The sequence below is a fragment of the Lepidothrix coronata genome, unplaced genomic scaffold (assembly GCF_001604755.1).
Source record: "Lepidothrix coronata isolate B3197 unplaced genomic scaffold, Lepidothrix_coronata-1.0 Scaffold41, whole genome shotgun sequence".
Lineage (NCBI taxonomy): Eukaryota > Metazoa > Chordata > Aves > Passeriformes > Pipridae > Lepidothrix > Lepidothrix coronata.
The window spans coordinates 2,752,048-2,771,576 of NW_016690221.1; the positions used below are offsets into that span (position 1 = coordinate 2,752,048).

At 48.4% G+C, this 19,529-nt stretch overlaps 1 protein-coding gene across 7 annotated transcripts in view; it reads left to right on the forward strand.

The window, feature by feature from the left end:
• Nucleotides 1-10,243: 10,243 nt before the first annotated feature.
• PDGFA (platelet derived growth factor subunit A) overlaps nucleotides 10,244-19,529 on the forward strand; it is a 35,804-nt gene continuing 26,518 nt past the window's right edge. For 5 of the 7 annotated variants that reach the window (XR_001874539.1, XR_001874540.1, XM_017813563.1 and 2 more), the window contains exons 1-3: nucleotides 10,257-10,738; nucleotides 11,865-11,961; nucleotides 19,249-19,353. Coding sequence is in view for 4 of the 7 variants with exons in the window: in XM_017813563.1 (XP_017669052.1) it covers nucleotides 10,676-10,738; nucleotides 11,865-11,961; nucleotides 19,249-19,353 (265 nt within the window). In the remaining 3 variants the exon portion in view is untranslated. Of the gene's footprint in view, nucleotides 10,739-11,864; nucleotides 11,962-19,248; nucleotides 19,354-19,529 lie in introns of all 7 variants that reach the window. The other 2 variants (XM_017813566.1, XR_001874541.1) reach the window with 2 other exon arrangements.

Sequence of the window (19,529 nt, forward strand, 5' to 3'; positions counted from 1 at the left end):
GGACACTTCCCTCTGGTTTGAGGGACCCCCATATACCTCTTCAGACCTCCCAACCAAAGCAGGGGGTGTTTATAGGGGAAGTTTTTCTGGCATACATACACTAGGAATTGGACTGAGCCCACAAAGTTCACTGTGGATCAGAGCTGCATTTTGGAGCAGTGATGTCGAGGTTACAGACTCCACTGCTGATTCCCAATCTCTTGAGCCATCTGGCTCCCTGTCAGTATTTTATCTTTCTCAAGTGCTATCAGTGCAGAGGCCCTGCTCTGGTGTGATGGCATTTTGAAATAAATTGTCGGCCAATTCGGGTTATGCAACCACGAAACAAAGAAACAAAAGTCCCTCCCAGCAAAAGGTGTCTGATGACACTTATGGGAGTGGGTGGCCCAAGGCCTTCAGGGGAAATTCCCGATGGATGGGAAAGTAGCAGTGATACAGCAAACCCCTACAGAGGGTGAGACCGTGGGCACATGGTGAACCACCAGAGGAGCTGTGGTTATGAGATCAGATGGACGGCCTGGGGAAAGTCAGCAGAGATGTGTGGAAAGCCAGTGGGCTGCTCCCAGTGTGATGCCGAGATAAGCAGGAGATGGGAAGGGTGTGGTAAGGCAAACTCCAAAAGACTAAATACTTGCTTAATGCCAAGAAAAGAAGCAGGTCCATCCTAATGATGACGTCAAGAGAGTACTCTGTGCCCTGGGTTAGTCATGCTCCTTAGTGCTGGGTTGAATCTGGGCTGTGTTTGACCCTGCCGCTCCATCCCTCAGGAAGCCAGGATTGAGCAAGACCACACATCACCAGCACACCTCCAGAGGGAAGTGATTAAGCCATGAATAAGAGATCCACCAGCTGTTGTGCTTTGTGTGTGTGCATACACCATGGAACTACTGCAAAAAGCTAAGCCTAGGGCCAAGAGAGCCTGGGACCAAAGGTGAGACCTCCATGAAGGACCATGACAATAACTACACGACTAAAAGCATGAGCAATGGAAACAGACACCATGCTAGCGTGGATGTTTGAATTTGGCGTCTTAATTTTAAACAAAGGAGGATAGAAGAGTATTTTTCAAATCCTTCTCATTAAGTAATGCCCACAGCTCCCATTTCAGCGGGAGTTGAACATGTACAAATCTTTGATGCCCTTGGAAATTTTCACCTGACTTTAGTATCAGCCCTGCAAAGACAGCTGGGTTTGTTGTTTGTTTTTTTCTTTTTGTGGAAGTCTGTCATAGCTGGCTTCAGGTTCAGCCCTTCCTTGTTTCTGAACAGCTTTCATGCCTGTCATTGATGCCTTAATGTCATTCATGCCTTAAAGTCATTGATAATTACAACAGAAGACTAATCCCCAAGGACTTCTACCACTGGCTTCTGTAGAAACAGGCTTTTACACTGGGTGTTGCTAAGGGCACATATTTTCCCCAGTGGCTTTGGACTTGGACTTGCTGTCCACATTCAGAGTAGAAGTGGAGCAGGCACTCAAATAGCATCAGACTCTGATCTGGCCTTTTTCACTTCCGCAGCAGCCACTATGAGCATCCAGAGTTGAAATGATGGCACTCCCATCCAGCAGTCCTCATGGCACTGCCCCCAGACTCCAGACATGCACTGGCTGGAGGAGCATCTGACTGCTCTGGGGCTGTCGGAGCGTGCTGGAGCAGGTGGGCTGGCTGGCTGCAGCTTTCATCCTCCCTGGCATCCACAGAAACTGAAATGACACAGGAAAGATATGGCAGAAGATGAAGAAAATAAAGAGGTGGAGGCAATCTGGGAATCACAAACTAGGGAAAGGATGGGTAGGAACAAGGGAAAAATGCAGGAAGAGAAAGAAAGAAAGAAAAAGTCACAGCAAAGGAACCGCAGTAGTAACCCCTGTGATACAAACAGAAGCAGTTTAAGGTTTGTGTGCATTGTGGCTGGGCTGTTGCCCGTGGTATTTAACTTCACAAACTAACCCAGCCATTATGCACCGGGGGATCGTTAATGCAGCAGATGCAGCCAGACAAACGTAGGAGTGTGTTAATATAAGGCCTGATGTAAAAAACACCTGCTACTTTGGCAGGGTGTCTCAGGAAAGATACATGTGGCTCGTGTGAGGGTGCAGTATTTACAAAGGTATCTGCTGCTTTCCCATCACACCATGTGTAATTCCCATTTGCCTTAACGGGAGCTTCACACAGTGACAGTGTAACAGAGACACCAGACTGAAGTTGGATGGATCTGGTCCCGTTTACACCAGCAGGGAAGCTGACGTCTTAAATGTTCTTCTTATTTTTCTTTTTTTTTTTCCTTTTTTTTTTTTTTCCATCCAAAATATCTAGGACATGGAAAGGAATTCTCTCCTACAACACCTAGGCTCCAAGGCTGCTGTGTTTACAAATGGCTTAAGCTTTTATAAGCCTGAAGGAATTGCACTGATGCCATGAAGTTACAAGGGGAAGAGGCACTTTTAGAAGATTGTGGCTGCGTTATCCTAATTCCGGATGCCGCACCACTGAAGTGGATGTGTGCCATTACCGAAGTCTTAGAGGGGCTGGCACATTCTCCCAGTATGAGATTCTCTTGCAAACTGAAGACTGGGCTGGTACTGGGCAATTAGGCAGCAGTACTGAGCCAGGCTACTTCCAGGAGCATCTCAGGGATGGAGGGCTCTGGCTCACAGGCAAATAGCAAAGAGCAGACAGCTGCAGTAGTTTAAGATGTTACCCCACAGCTGTCTGGCTGGGCTCTTGGTGGGAGGCTGCCTGTGAGCAAGGGTGACCAAATGGCAGGGATGCCTGGGTCTCAGCTGTCCCAGCTCAGGGCCCAGGGGATGCATGGAGAGGGTAAATGGAGAACTGGAGCTGCTGCAGCGTGGGCACCGATGGCTCCAACACAAACTGGGGGGCACCACTGGCATTGGTGCAAAGTGTGGGGAAAACTAATCAGAGCTCATTTGCTAGGACTCTCAGCAAACAGGTTTATTCTCTGCTTCCTCATTGCTCCATGGGATTTCTTTCCCATGCTTTGCTCACTTTTGCCTCTCTGCTTGCCCAGCTATCCTTACTGGAGCTCTGGCATATCCCACTTCGCACCTCTCTGCAAGGTGCATGCACAGGAGAAAGCCTCTGGCACAGGTAGTCACACCACGGGAGCTGGTGGTGAACAGCCAGCACCACAGCCAGCCTCAGCAGTGAGCTGAGACACAAAGCAGGGATGCAGGGAAAGCTGTTCTTTTATGTCCTGGCTTTTGGCTTTCTTCTTGGTGTTTTAAACCTTTTCTGCTCACCTTGCTCTTTTCAGATTTTCTTCCAGCCCAAGATAACTGCAGCAACAGAACCCACTGCCTTGCATTTCACTTTCAGCCTCGCAGTCACCACTTTATTTTGCCTTTTCATGAAAGAACGCAGTCGCATGAATAACAGGATTATTTATCATCCTCTCCCTCCCCTTCCAGGATGACTTGCTGTTTATGGAAAGCACTCGAGTGCAGGAGAGATCTGTGCTACAGTTAAACAGACAATGCTTAAAGGGCCATTGCCTGCTCGATTTTTACCCTGTACTCACTGGTTTCCAAAAAAGAAGGAGTTCTGTATCCTGACTGATGGGTACAGCATCTCAAACCACCACTGAAAGGTAAAGAAATGCTATGTTCAATAGGATGGAGAAGATGATTGGACTCAATGATTTTAGAGGTCTTTTCCAACTTAAATGATTCTACGATTCTCTGGTTCTGCACCTTTTTGCAAGAACCAAAAAATTCAATTCTGGTGTAAATGTGGTTATGTGTTCCCTTTCTGGCCCAGCAGCATATCAAGAACACACTCTTAGTGACCATGCAATGGTGTCTAGCGGGTGACAGACCAAGCTAAGACATCACCATGTGATGCAGACAAATGATGTGACCACTGTGTGCTTCTCAGAGGTCTGTTGGACCTGGAACGTAGCAGGGCAATGATAAAACCTGTCCTGAGGGGGTGGGTGGCTGTGAGAAAAGGGCTCTGGCAATGGTTGCTCCCAGCTTCTCACCTGCAGCTTGGCCACAGCCCCATGGCAGGTTCATTGTGTTCTCTCTGCATTTCTGGTCACTGATGTACCTTGTGGCTACAAAGCATCTTTATTAGCTTTCTGTAAGAAATTGCTTAAGTACAAAGTGTTGAGAATAAACAGCTGGAAAGGACTGAATTCCCTCATAATTTCTGCTGAGGAACAGATGCCACAACGTGGGTTGCCTGCTCTGGTCTGGCAACCACACTGTTAGTGGGTCTGTGGGTTAAGAGTGTGCCTCAAAAGAATGGAAGTGCTCAGGGAGGATCAGCTTTGGATACTGAGCATGGGCCCCATGAAACCCTTCTGGAAAGACACTGCACTGGCTGGGGACTTCAGGCATGATCCTTTGAATAATGTGTAGCCACTGAGACCATGTGAGGACTAGGGTGCTGTGATGCAGGAAAACGAAAAGAAAAAGGTACCATAACTCTACACCGGAGTTTCTGTTAAAAAAAAAAAGGCAAAGCAATCACCAATCCTTCTATTTGCTCTTCTCCTTCCCCTATATTAACTGGGTTTCTGTGACAAAAAGGGTCAGAAATTCAATTAGGAAACGTCACAGCCATTACAAACATCTGCAGTTTTAAATAAATTAGCAGTTCCACTACAGCAGCCTCCATATCTCCTGTGTCCTTTCGGTACTGCTGGATCCTGCAGTCTCTGGTGTGCACAGAGTTGAAAATGTGTGTATCATTCTCGTGAGTTTTTATTGTAAGGCAGGGAATCTCACAGGACAAATGTGTAATGTTGTAAGAGCAACAAGGTTGCATAGATACAAGAACACAAACGGGGCGGCTTGCACTTTGAGAACGAATATGAATTCTTCAGGAAGAACAACTATCTCACTGTGTTTGGATGGAGCTTAATAAAACTGACTGCTCCAAGCTAGGCCTCTACAGGCCTCCAAGCTACAAACAATGAAGAATAATATCACAATTTTATGGTACTTAGCATGGCTGAGTTACATCCTGGATGGTCTCCACAGAATCACTGCAACTGGCTTTGATTTGAGTCAGAAGAGCTTTACACCCACATTGCCAAGGAGACATGAGCACACCACACATGGGACCCCAGGGGCTGAGCCCTGTGTGTATTGCTCTCATTTACAATGTGTATCAGCATACCTTAAGCTGGGTTGGTACTTTTACAGTCATTCAGCTGGATGAACTACGCATTCCTGACAAAACACAGCCCATTTTTATTAGGTTTATCCACCAGGCAGAGGATATCCTGCACTCACAGCAGCTCCGTTGTCCCACAGGGGTGGGGAGCAGGGATCAACTTCATACACCCACCAAAATAGCGGCCAGTGCTGGTATGCAAGCGCCCTAGTTTAATGCCTAAACATGGTATCTTGCTACCCAGGCTGGCAGGGCTGCCAGTTTGTGCTCCAGCCCTGAAGGTGAACTGTGTCACTCAGCAGTGGCTCCAGCAGCAGGGAAGGTCAAACAGCCCCTTGCTTTCGGCTGTGCTGCTGAACCTCCTGGGTAAGAAGCAGCTGGGGAGGGGGGAGAGAAGAGCACATTAACAAGAGCATTACTAACTGTCTTTCTCAGATATTAGACCAAACCATTTCTCCAGGGAGAGTTGGGTCTAACCCCCTCTGAAGTCAAAAGGGCAGTTTTGGGTGGAGGATCAGCTCTAGAGGGACTCTGCCCCATTCACTGTAGGGCAAAGCATCTTCAGAAATATTGAGGCTTTAAGAGTAAACCCACGTAGGTGGATGTTGGCCATAGCCACCCTCGGTGTTCAGGGAAAGGACATCATAAATCTTTTCCACACCACTTCTGATCACTCCATTTAGCTGAAACCTTGTAGCAGATTTGCATCTCATGACTATTTAAGAAAGTTATCAACCGTGAAAGCATCTGGAAAGCTGCACCAACAAAAGTTTCAACAAAGCTCAGCCAGAAGGACAGAGCCAGTGCAAGGATCCAAAAGGAAGAGCTGAGAAAGAAGGAAATCATGTTTGTAGGTGTACCAGCTGGAATAGCAACTGCCTTGCTTGTTCTTCTTGCAGCTTTCCTTGTTGCTCTTTATGGGCTAAGATTCAGGAAAGGGAATGGCGTGTTTGCCATCAGTGCTTTCTGCATTTGCAATTCCTTGCCTGTATGTCACCTGCACCTGTGCCAGCCTCGTGCCTGTTAATGCAGGTAGGCAGGAACTGAGCTGCAGAGTGGGAAAACAACCTCCCCCCACCATGGCCACATGCCCCTCTGAAGCTACAGGCCAAAGAAATGTTCAAAACCAGAGAGGAACTACCCAAAGTGGGTCAGATTCCTGTCCAACTTTCTGGATTTTATGTTCTGAACTTTTATCCTGTGTTATACACTGTGTGGCACTGACAGAACAGTGCAGGTCCAAATCTGAGACCTGAGACCTGGTCCCTTTCCAGAGCCAGGACACTCTTGGCTCCTGGTCCTTTCTCAGCTCTTGTGGTGGGATATATCCTGTAGAACATACCGAGCCACTTTGGCCAGCCCCAAACACAATAAAAAACAACAAAAAATAAAAAAGCCCCAAACACTACAATAAAAACAGGCCACCCTTCCAACAAAACCCTTCACCCATATTCATTGTTCTGTTAATTTTAACTGGACTATTTATGAGGCAAAATCCCCACTAAAATCAAGTCTGAAAAACAATCAGACAGGTTTCCCAAGACTCCCTCAGCAGGAATGTCATGAAATGCAATTAAATGATTCCTCTTGCAACCTCAAGACTTGTCAGGAGAGCCAAGCAAGTGTGGTTTCAGCCTGACATCTGAAACAGAAGCCAAAGGCTGAAGGTACCATTTTGGAGCCAGCCCAGTGCCCCCCATGGTACTTGACTCCAGGTAATGCAGTGCCCACCTTGCTGCCCATCCCTGCACTGCACTTCTCCCACTGACCTTTCCACAGCCCCTGTGCATGGCAGTCTGGCACACGTCTGTGAAACATGAGTTGGTCCTGCTACATGGCTTGACCCGAGTTTCTAACAACTGAGCCAGCAGAGATTTAAATGAGCTCTGTAGTGGGTGCTGGAAGCCTGATTTGGGGCACCCTGGCTTCAGGTGACGCCGTTCGCAGAAAGCACTGGTGACACTGAAATGGTTTCATTTTGTGTCAAAGAGCCTCTGCATCCCTTCCCCCATGCCAAGTGCTTTGCAAACCCTGGGAATCCTCCCTCTCAACGCTCTGTCATGGTGTAATTCTATTATAATTCCTCACATTTGAGGGACTTCTAACAGTACGTGCTTTAAATCAGACAAGGCAATATCTTGCTCGCTGCTCTCAGATAAATAAAAGAGTGCAAAACCTAATATTCTGGTGCTCTGTTCTTCGTACTGATTTTCTTTTAAACCTATAACTACCATCCTGTCACTCTTTCCTCATGCATGGCTTGTAGGTGTTACATAAAAGATGCTGTTTCATGTCTGGCGCACACGTGTGTGATAGATGTGCAGACTGCAGGAAGGTGCCACGCTGAAGCAAACATGCACTGGTGTGATGTTTTTCACTCAGCCGTACCTTTGCGTGCTTGTAGGGACTTACGGGGCACAAACACATTTTTAGATCAAACAACAGACAAGGACAAAATGTGTTTTGTAAGTAAACACACAACCCAAGTATAAAGTTGTTTGCAGAATCTGTGTGAATTTTATTTACGTTCCCTGGACTCTGCTCTCTCCTGGGATCTTACATATTTTGCATTATTATCAAATATTTGCAATGATCCCCATAAACAGTCTAATGTTAAAAGCTACTCCAAGCGTAACTTGACCCAGAGGAAAGATGCTTATCTGAGCTCCACAATGACAGATTTAAAAAAGATGCTGATGCAGTAGTCTCTTGTAAAATGAGAGGAAGGTAAGAAAAATCAAAACTGAATAGATTTTTTTTTATCAATAGATAAAGCAGGAGTTATCTTTGTTGGTTTTCACAGTGGAAGATCACTTGCAAGAGCTACAAATACCCAGCACTTCTGATCCCAAACACTCTAGCCAACCAAGGAAGAAAGGAGAGGAGTAAATGCTCAGCCAGCCGGTACTGTCAGAATCTATTTCACTGTTTGGTAATTATTTTTTTTTATTACTATGACAACACAGAGCATAAGAATTGTTTCTTTAACCCCAGCAAATGATAAGTGCAGATGAGACTTTTTTTTTAACTGAAGTCATCACTTTTTACTTCTGCCATGTAAGAAAGTGATGGCACTATGAGAGTGCCCTGCCCTGCCCTGCTCTGCCTCCTCCTGCCCTGCATGGATGGCTCTGCTGCAGTGTCAGTGTGGCACTCGGGTCATTTTTTTTGTATCAAGAGGCATTTGAGAATGGCTCCACACTGGCTCAGCATTTTCTGTCTCAAAAAAAAAAAAAAAAAAGTAGCAGCATTCTGCTTTTTAAAGTGCTTCCAAATCTTTTACATCTCTTTTCCTTTTCTCTCTTTTCAACCCCCACCTTTTTTTTCCCCCCTTGTGGTCCTGGAGACCACCCTGTAAGCCTACATGACATCACGAGAGAGAATTAAATGTACTTGAAAGGCCACTTCTGTTTTGGTGGGAACTTCTATGCAATTGCAAAGTGCCCATTAAAGCACAGGTTGTTTCCTAGAAGCATGTCCAAGCCAGTAGCGTGCAAACCCCTTCAGGGCTTCTAGAAAGCATTCGCTTTTGAAATGCTGAAGGAAATTCAGAGATGAAAGGATAAGTCTCCCTGGCTGTGCATTTACAGTCTATTGTCTTCCATGAAGGATAGTATCACTCCTCAGTTGTGTTATTGCAGTTAATCCACTTAAATGCTATTGGATTTTCAGATGAGCTGAATTCTTTGCATCTGCTATTAAGAAGCTTTGTTTAGATGAGAAAGGCCTGTTATTTAAATCACAATGAGTTCAGGGAGATGTCAGGGTGCAGCAGGCACCTTGTGCCAATCTGCGCCGGGGAGCAGGGGGCAGTTTTCTCGCCGGGGCAGCGGGGAGGCAGGATGCGAAGGGAACGACAACGGAGCAGCGGGGCCGGACCGGGGCCGGCTGCGGGGTTCGGAGACAGCTCAGTGAGGGTGCGGGGTGCCGGTGCGGTTGCAGGGGGTGGGTCCGGCTGCGGCGGAGCCCCGGGGCGCCGCGTCCCCGCGGCCGCGGCGGGGAGCCCCGCGCCCGCGCTTGCCGCAGCCGGGTGCCGCAGGGCGGAGGGCGCCGCTGCCCCCCGCGCTCCCCCTCCCCCGCCTTCGTTCTTTTCGGGGGTGATTTTGTGTTCCTTAAGGGGTGTGTGTGTGTCTCCGTGTGTGCGTGTTCTCCTTCGCAGTGAAGGCTGCGCTGCAACAGCAACGTTAAAACCCCCACACCGCCGCTCTGCTGCCCCTCCCCTTCTGCAAAAGGAAAGCCCCTTCACCCCCCCCGCTAAAAAATAATAACAACGGTAAGAAAGCGCGCACACACACACGATCGCTCCGTGGCCATGGCGATCCGCTGCGCCTTATGTAAAGGCAGGGCACACGGCCGATCCCGCCAGGTTACACGCCGGCTGCTGCGCAGCAGCGCCCGCCTCCCCACCCGGTGCCGCAGAGGGCCGGCGGCGGGGGCTGCCCTGCTCCCCCCGGCCCCTGCCCGCCGCCGGCTCCTTATTTTCCCCTCGCAGTGGGCAGAGCCCCCTCGCCCTCGAGCAGGCGCCGCAGCTGCCGGCACCCCCACGACTTGTTGTTGGTGGGTCTGGTGCCGGAGCACCCGGGAGGAGGGGCGGGGGCGGCGCACGGCGGGGCGGGAGCGGTATATGCTGCTCCTCGCCGGGGCCACCCTCCAGACCGGCCACTGCTCCGGAGCGAGCCCGGAGCCTCTCTCCGCCTGGAGTTGCAGTTCGTCTCCGATCCCCTTGGGATTTAAACCTTCTTGCATATATATATATTTTTTTTTCCCTTCCTCCTCCTCCTCCTCTCTTTTTCTCCCGTGCAAAGTGGAGCAGGAACTGCACCAAGGCAGCCCGCGAGATCCTGCAACACTGCTCCGATTTAATTCCCTGCTATTATTCCTAATTAATTATTATTTTTGACCTCGCCCTCCCCCCCCCACTCCCCCGCCGGGGAGGGAAGCGGGACCATTCTCGGCAAGAGAAACATTTCGCTCCGTATCTATAATAAAGATTTTTGATTTTTCCCCTTTCCGAGGAGGGGCCGGGTGGAGGGCAGGCACGGCAGGGGGGGGCCGGCCCTCGGTGGAGAGCGCAGCCCCGCGGTCCCGGCGCGGAGCGCGGCCGCGGCGGCGGGGGGAGGCGGCCCCAGCGCCGCCCGCGAGAGGGGGGCAGCCGCCCCAGACAGGTGATGGGCGTTTCGGCTGCGCTCCGGATCGACTCCTTGGGTTTCACTTTGGTCTGATCTAAGCAAATATGCAGAAGTACCGGCTGGTCTAGTCCTAAGAGCCAAGAGGAGCGAGCGAGAGCGGCAGAAGGGAGAGCAGCCACGCTCCCGTAGCGAGGGGAACGTACAAACAGCGGCCGCGCCGTCATTAAGCTACCGCCGCCCCGGGCAGCCCCGACCCACCCCTGGATGCGGAGGACCCCCGAGCCACCCCGCTGCCTTTCCCCTGAGGGATGGTACTGAATTTCTGCGCGGCAGGAGCCGGCCTGCAGCTCCTCTCCATCAGCGTTGCCTTCCCTCCGTGTCTAAAGTGCACTAGACCGCGATGAGGACCTGGGCTTGCGTTTTGCTGATAGGTTTTGGCTACCTGTCCTTTACCTTCTCCGAGGTAGGTGAGAGCGGCTCCCTGCGCTCCCGGTCCCCGGGGCACGGCCGCAGCCGGGGGTCGGGGCGAGCCGGGGCGGAGGGCAGCGGGGAGGGAGCGGGCTGCCCACCTGGGCTCCGCGGGCATCCCCGCGCCCCGGCCCCGCCGGCAGCGCTGCCCTGCCCCGGGCCCTGCGCGGCCGAGGCTTGGGAGCAAGTTGCCATTTCACGCATGGCAGAGGCGAAGGGGAATGACCGTGCATTCCGCTCCCAGGCTACTGGCTGCCCTTAAAAAATTATATATATGTATATAATACATATATTACGTATATTATAAATGCATGGTAAAATATCCACGCCCCGCGGGTGCCAGCGGGCTGCGGCTGTGTGGGAGCCGAGGGTGCGCGGAGCCGCCCGGCCCGGCGCGGCCGCCCCCGCGGCGCCCGGCGCTGCACCGCGGGCACCGCCAGTGCCGAGGGCAGAAGTTGGGCGAATCCCCCCCCCCCGCCCCAAAACGCCCCTCCCCGGTTTGCGAAGCTCCCCCGGAGCAGCCGAGGGCCAGCCAGCCCGCCCGCCCGCTGGGGACGGAGGGGGCGCGGAGCCGCGTCCTGGGGCTGCTACAGGTGGCCGCGGTCGGGGCGAGCGCGGTGCTCGGCGCTGCACGGCGGCTGTAACTTTTCCCGGGACCGCGTCTGCTTGGCACTGGGAGCCGCGACGTGGGCGCTGGTAGGATGGCGGCGGCCCCGTGGGACGCGGTCCTCCTCCTCCTCCTCCCCGGGTCAGGGGAGCCCGCGCCTGCGGGGGACTTGGCACCCGCTCGGGCGAACTTCGGCAGCCGCTGCCCGGGGTGGGCTCCAGCCGCCGAGCGGGGCGCGGGGGCACATCGCTGCCGGGCACACGCCGCCCCGGCCGGGCCGTGCGGGATCGAGCCGTGGCGCAGTCGGGCGCGCAGGCGGGGGCGGCGGGAGCGCTCCGTGGAGCGGGGGTGGGTGTGTATGTGCGTGGGTTTTTCTCCTGCTTAGTCCAAACGCGTCCCGCGAACGCCCCGCGCCCTCCCTGAACCCCCAAAGCCCCGCCGCGCCGAGCGCCCGCAGCTGCGGGCGCGCCTGGCGGGGACTGCGCGGTGACCCGCGGTGTGTGTGTCTTTGAAGGAGGCCGAGATCCCGCAGGAGCTCATCGAGCGGCTGGCGCACAGCGAGATCCACAGCATCCGCGACTTGCAGCGCCTCCTGGAGATTGACTCCGTAGGTAAATTAGTCCCGTCCTCCTTCCTTCCGCGCCGTCGGCCGCCGCCGCCCCGGGGGGAGGCACCGCGGGCGGCCCCGCGCTCCGCTCCGGCCCCCGCGCCTCGGGGCGAGACCCGTGCGGGGACCCGGCCTCGGTGCTGGGCTTCTTGGCAGAAGGGAGGCGGCGGCCAAGGGGCCGATCGGGAATTAAAACTTCGGGGGGTTCAGGGTGGAGAGGGACCCAGTGACCCCCCGTGTTTTCAGACCTCTCCGTCTCTCAAGCGGAGAGAGGAATTTCCCTGAGGTTTGTTGTTGGGTCTTGCAATGCTCTGTTATCTTTAAACTACTGTCCTAGAGGTATTTAAAATATTTGAAACAATATTTATGAATGAAGTAATGTCTCTTCAAGCGCTGGGCTTTATTAAAAGGAAAATAAACCGTCCGCTCTGATTTTAAACAGGAACCTGCATATGAAGCTTACCCTGAAAAATACACTTTTTTTTTTTTTCTCCAAAAGAAAATAGTGCAGGGTTATTTTCTGCATCATTAGGCATGCAAATGGGTGTAGTGAGAACGTGCAGTTAAACAGATCGTTGCAGCAGTAAATCAGATCTAGAAGCACTGTATTGCTGGGTTTCTTATCATTTGGTTTCACTTGATGCACTTTGTTCCTGATGATTTCTTCCCTCAGTTGAGAGAGAAACCCGGCACCTTTGATATGCCCAAGGGAAACCTGCATCTTGCTGAAGCACAAACATGGAGAAAAATGAATGAGTTCTTGCTTGCATTGGTACTGGGCCATCTCCCTTTAAACCATATGCTGTGTATTTTTGTAAAGTCTGTGCCAGGTTCAATCACCTTCATTCAGTGTTGCAGGATCCTTCTAGAGTTTTAACTCACTGCTTTTTGTACAGTGCTCTATTAATGAGCAGGAATGCATTATTTTGCAGGCATAGCTTTCAATTTTCATGTGATCAGGGAGCAAACGGTTTCCCATTACACTGAAAATGGGAGTATTTCTCTAGAAGCACGGACACTTTACCATAGAGGCTAATTACTACTTACCAGATTGGCATCAGTTTAGTATTTTTGGAGAGTGGTGCTTCATCATTGTTTATCACTGCAATTAAAGAAACTTTCACAACAGGGAAGGGGTATGCAGTATGTATTTCCCCAGTGAAGGCTGTTTTGGACCAGACAAGTGCACTACTGCTAAAATCTTTTTCCCAGTGAACTCAGTAGAGTTGGCTGCTGTTGCAGAAGGGCTGGATCTGAGTGCTCACATTTTAAAATAATGCATGCTGCTTCTGCCTTTGAGTCAGGGTTCTGTGGCTACCAGAATACGTTATTTTTTCAAATACCTCAGTGTCAGAAACACATGCTTCATTTTTAAATACCACTTAGAAGGAGAGCAAAAGTTCACGTGGCTCCATTGCAAGAGAATCAAGCAGACAAGTGGAGCAATGGCAGGAGCTGAACAAATTGGTAGATGGAGCAGAGAAATTTATTTCGGAACATAATTATTTACCTCGTGGCGAATATTAACCAGGGGATGCAAGACCAAAAATGGAAGAGGTCAGCCACGAGTTTACCATTTCATTTTGCTGTTTTCTTGCAATTTGTCAGTTTAGAAACCATTAGAGAAACAAGACACATAAATATTTTACTATTTCAACATGAAACAGTAATTCCTTAAGACATGAACTCAAACAATATTAAAAAATAAACCCAAAATATTCAGCCTTTCACCCGGTTCTTGCTTATGTGAGTGCTCCCTTTGCCCGTGTGCTGAGCTGTACTCTGAGCTGCACAGGCACGATTGGGTCTTTTCAGAGTAACCTGTCTTTACTACCAGCATTTGCATTTTCTGGGCACAGTCCCACGGGCTTTACTGTCATGAGTAATTCTTACTAAGGGCTTATCAGAGTGACTAATCAAACATTGAAATTGCCATGCTTTCTTCAGTAAACAGGATCAGGCCTGTTTACTATATTTAGTATTAGCTTCAATTAGCAAATCAAATGCTTTCTGGTTGTCCCTGATAAATTGATATTTATGAAATGCATTTCCTTGGGGCTGCAATTGCCTTTAGGGAAGGGCTAGTTCAGTGAGGGCTCGTACAGTGGATATATTTCTCTTTTATAGCATATACTCATTTTAAACTGAGGCTCAGAGCAAAATCACTCCAGTGACTGTTCTCTCCCTCATTTTAGTGTATGGTATTGCCAGTCCTTCTGCATGTGAGTAGCCCTGTTTAAACTCTGTGGGTGGACTTGAGAATTAAGAATGATCTTGTAGGCTAAGAGTTTGCAGGATCAGGCATGCATGCAGAAAATGTCTGATATTCCTGAGTAACAAGGCGGAATCTGTGGAAAATGAAGGAAGAACAGTCATTTTCTCTCCTGCAGTGCAAAACATATATTTTTAATTGGAAAAGTAAGTTCTGTAAGTCAGAGTGGGCAGGTTTTTCTTCTATTCTGACAGATTTGGTCTCTATATTGTAGCGCAGAGATGACTGATAACCCCCTTCATAAAATTAGAAACCACACCCCCAGACCATCTGGCATATTACTTAAAGAAAAACACTACCCAACATTGTATTCAAAAAAGAAAATCCAGGCCAGTTTGTCAGAGCCCAGTGCTGCATGTCCAAAAAGGCAACGTGAAAATTCTCTCTTTACATCAGAAAATAGGGGTCTTGTATTAATTTGCTGTGGTTGGGACCCATCGGCAGTGGCAGAATTGCCTTGGCATGAGGGAGAGCAGAATCTGACCCCGTTTGAAGGAGAAAGCGTGCCCAGCCCCAGGAAGTAGGCAGCTCTAGTGTGCAGAGTACAGTTTTACTACGAGCAGACTAAACCACCGAAACGGGGGCATTTCCCATATTCTGCCTGTGAAGTTCTCTTCGGCTTAGCAGGGTGGTTTTTCTCCTCGCGCTTCACCTCTCCCAGTCTGTCCTGTGGGAGGTAGAGTTCATTTCATCACCTATTATGTTTGCCTCCCGCTGGGAACAGATTTTTCCCCCAGTCATCTCCCTGCGTGGGGAAAGGCAGGGCTGAGTGTGCTTCTTTGCATGGTTTAAGGGCATCCACCGCAGGGTCCCCTTAGGCCATGTGAATTTAACGGCCTGTGATTAAGAACCAGCAGAGCAGCTTTTGTTAAGTGGAGAAATGTTCTAAATTAGCTGTAATACTTTCATGGAGAAGCCTTAGATTGCTGCGGAGCTCAATCTATTGGAAAATCTGCTGTTGACTTTGTGGCTTTTGGTGTGGTGCTCAGATGGAGGATGTTACAGTGCAGTGTGTTGGCTTTCCTTGCACCTTTTAGACATAGTGAGAGGAGGGCATCTGCCATGTGTGTCCTGTGTTTTTCCTGGGACAGATGAGGGAACACTCCTCCTCCTTTACAGATGGTTGATCACATCTAGGTAAAAGAAAAAAAAAACAACTAAACAAAACAGGATCTTGCAGGCTGTTACTTATATTTCCTTCAATAGATCAAAGTTGAAAACTTAATGACATCTATCTCTGCAGTTGGATGTCAGAAGGGCGTATTTTGAATCAGCCAAAAAGATCAAACAAACAGTCTGATGTTGCCTTGGGCTTTCTGGCTCTAGGACCGATTTGTAAGACAGACCATTTCTGTTTATTGTACCTTACACTGAATTCCTGAAAAAAAAAGAGATAATGAGAATTTCCTAAACTGCTGCTGTTGGTACTAGAAGTCTTGGATCTGTACTTTCTGGATGCACATCAAAGTGACGTCTAGGAGGGTTTGTGTTGAGACTGCATGTATTGGGGGTTGTACCTCACATAAAGTAGTTTGGAAGGAAGATGGTAATGCAGAAGTATAAATTGATAAATATAAAATAGCAGTAATCTTAGGATGCTTTCCACATGCTTCTTCAGGGAGAAGAGTAATCACGTATTGGCAGCGTCACAGAAACTCTGTGATTTATACTCCATGACCCAGTGGAAAAATGCCAATCTGACAAAAAAGAACAATTTCGGCTACACTAATGGATTGACCAAGGCTAATTGCAAGAGTTTTTATGCCCATCATTGATATGTTGTCAGTACATAAAAGATTACAGAGAAATTTCTTGATCGGCTGCCACGAAAACATTTTTTTATTATTAAAACGTTAAAAGAGAGCTGCATTAATCTGGCTCTGTGCAGCATCCTCCATCTTCACTTGGTGACAAGCAGTGTTCGATTTCTAAACTAAGAACCACCCGTTTCTAGGCTTTCTGCTCTGAGCCTCATTTTGTGAGGCGCTAAGCACCCATAAACTCCCATTTCCTTTGCTAAGAGCTCATCCTTATCCTGCAACTAAATCAGTACATTAGGGAGAAAAACTGATGCAAATTAGGTATCAGCCTTCCTTAAGTCAAACTAGAGAGTGCTATTTGTAGCATTGTAGTTTAGATGAAATAAAAGTAAGTCTTCTGACCGTACATCCAGGGTCCAGTAGTGTGAGTTTCAAAGCTGACTGGGTGATTTTTCAGTCCTGCTTGGGCAAGACTCCTGTTGACTTAGGGATTGCTTGAAGTGCAATGATCTTCCCATTGACTTCACTGGGAAATGGAATTTCTTCCAAATGCCTGTGGGGATCAGGGGGATGCCAAATGCCTTTAGCATTTTAGTGTCTTCTGGCTCCAGCCATGTGCTCTGTAATTCTGTTTATTAAGAAAAACCCAACATGGATGCTGTGTCGATAGAAATAATACAATTTGTGTTGCATAATGCACTGAGGTTTGACTGGAACTTGTTTTGCAGTCTGCTGTGCTGGCTTTGTAGATCTCTTTTTTTTTTAACCCTCACAGAAGAGACATGAACTTAGGAAATGATATACATGTTTAAGATATGTAGTGAGACAGTGAGATGCAGTATGAGCCAGGGGCCTTCTTCACCTTAAAAATCATCTTAGAAGCAACACATGGTCCTCAACGTGTCATTTTGCTTTGTAAACATGACGATGGAATGTGGCAAATTGCAGCTGAATCGAGCAGTTATATATAAGCACATGGCTTAACATATTGGTTAGCTGACCATACTAGTCCTTTAGTCTAACCAGTTTCTTTAAACAAGACAGCAAGAAATCCATCATGGTAGAAGGGAGCTATGCCAGCGTGTTGAGTGTGGGATTAGGACCTGTGGCCCAGACCTGCCCTACAGCTGGCAGCATCCACAGTTTCTCTTTTCAGCAAGGATGCGTGTGCCCACCAAGCAGTTGGGATTAGGGGGGTTAGTTTTGTGTTTAATCTCTTTTTAAACACTGTTTGCTTGTGGACAGAGATGCTTCTTGCTCTGAGCCTAGCTTGGATCTTAGGCTGAGCAGAATTCATTCTGCTTTCTTTTGAGTATCACTTCATTGCCTCAGATTGAGGGAGAGGTTATGACAACTCGAAGCTGCCAAAAAGGAGGTCAGTATGAAGGTGTTGGGTGGCTGAGTGCTAGGAAACAGAAGAGGGCTGGAGACACATCAGAACGGATCCTCATTTTGCATAACACCATTTGGGATCAGGTGGATGGCCTGGTGCCATTGGAATGGGATGTGGGAGACCTGGCTTCACTCCCCAGCTCAGTTGCAAACTTCCTGTGGGATCTCTGGCAAGCCATTTTATTTATCCCACTGATGAGTTTTCTGGAGTATGGGGTACAATAAAAGCAGAAATAAAATCCATTAGTCATTGCTGTGTTACATTACAGGACTGGGACTGCAAATAAGGCCCAATACCAGATAATTGGTCAGGTTCCAAAATTTCCCATCGAAATCTATGGGAAACAGGCACCCTACACAGGAAGTAGGAGCCAGTTTATTTGGGTAAATTGAGACTGGATTTCACAATGACTTATTTCATACAAGGATCTGTTCAGCTGATAAGGAGAATAGGCAGGAGCGGTGGGTGATCCTGGCACTGTCTCTTGGACCTCCCATTATATCTTCTCTTAGTACCTAAAATAGTATTTTCCAAGAAGTGATGATAAACCCTGAGGCACAGAGCTCTTTCTAAGGTGCTGAAGATACCGCTGTCTTCACATCTTACCTGGCTCTGCAGGTGATTTCACAAGCTCCATGTTCCTTAGGGCATGGTTTCTTGGAGGGAGGAGAAAAGGAGTTGGTTGGTTTGTAGACCAGAGCCTTATGATGTGTGTTCCTAGTCAAGCTGAGAGTAAAATAAGTTCCAGACTCACAGTCAACTGAGTATAGAAAAGGAACTGGAAGCAGGGAGTGTGACAGTGCAGAAGATGGGAGTATAGGATTTTGGTAGCTTGCAGAGAGGGTAGTTGAGTCCTGTGTGATATCCATTTACATTTTTTAGTGCACATCACAGTTTTCTTTGGAGCCAGCAGTGAAACCTTGAAACTCTCCGGTGATGTTACAGAGGACACTCCAAGCAGCAGAGTGCTAAAATCCTTAGTTTTGGTGTACTGGAATCTGTGTGCAGTCCTCTGTTTGCTTACATCTTCCTGATCCTCTGTTTGCAAATTGTGCTGGTCGTTTTCAGAACCCCACTGCATGGGACACGACCTGAACTGCTTCACTTAACAAAACCAAATAGTTGGAGCAGTTATTTTGTTGTTTTTTATGATAAATGAAATGCCAAGTTTTCCATCTTTGCTTTTTCTCATGGCCCTTTAACCCATGTGGTAGGCTTATTTAGGGAACAAGACAAGCCTGGATGCAGTCCCAGAGTCTGCAGTAGCTTCAGATGCCCCTCCAAAGGTTAGGATACTTCACAGGGGATTTGTTCTGCAACAGAGAGGCTAAAAGGAAACCCATGCTAGTTACTTTTTGCTTTTGATTCTGTCCTAGTGCTGCCCTGAAAACCAAGCAAGAGAAAATTTACAGAGGCAGCATTGTTGCTGTTGGGTCTGTAATACCATATTTTCTACTGTAGCCTCATACAAGAACTTCAAAATGCTTGTTAGAAACATTTCACATGCAATATTATTGTTCCTATTTCTACACCTTTCCAGTAAGAAAAGCCGTATTATGCCTTTCACATAAAAATGCAACTGTTTTACTTTAGATATGGTTCTCTGCCACAGTGCGTGCACTGTTTCAGGGTAAAATGGATATTAGAATTAAATTGTGCATGTTTATACATGACATTTAACTATGTCTGTGTCTTCCCTGCCTTTTGCCCTTGCAATTGCATTAACAAGGGAATATATTAAACTAATTGCAGTAGGATTTGGTCTTGTGCATATGAACGGCACAGATTTATATGTGTGGAACAGCACTGTAGAGACATTGATGCAAATAACATACCTGAGATTTAATATTTTGTTTCCTGTCCTAGGATATGATGATGTTTCAGAAACAAACTTGAGATCCTATAGTGTTCATTCTGCTAAACATGTGCAAGAGAATCGTCCTGTGCCCATTCGCAGAAAAAGAAGCATTGGTAAGAAACAAGCTGTTTGTACTTTGGGAGTGAAAGCAGAGGGGGTGCTTTTGGTCAGCCAAGCAGGACATTTCACTGGAAAAATGTGACATGCACAAAGGGAAAAAAGGGCATTTCTGGTTTCTGCCTTTCTTTTTGCACAAAACGAGCCGTTGCCTGAGAAGCTGTCTTCTGGA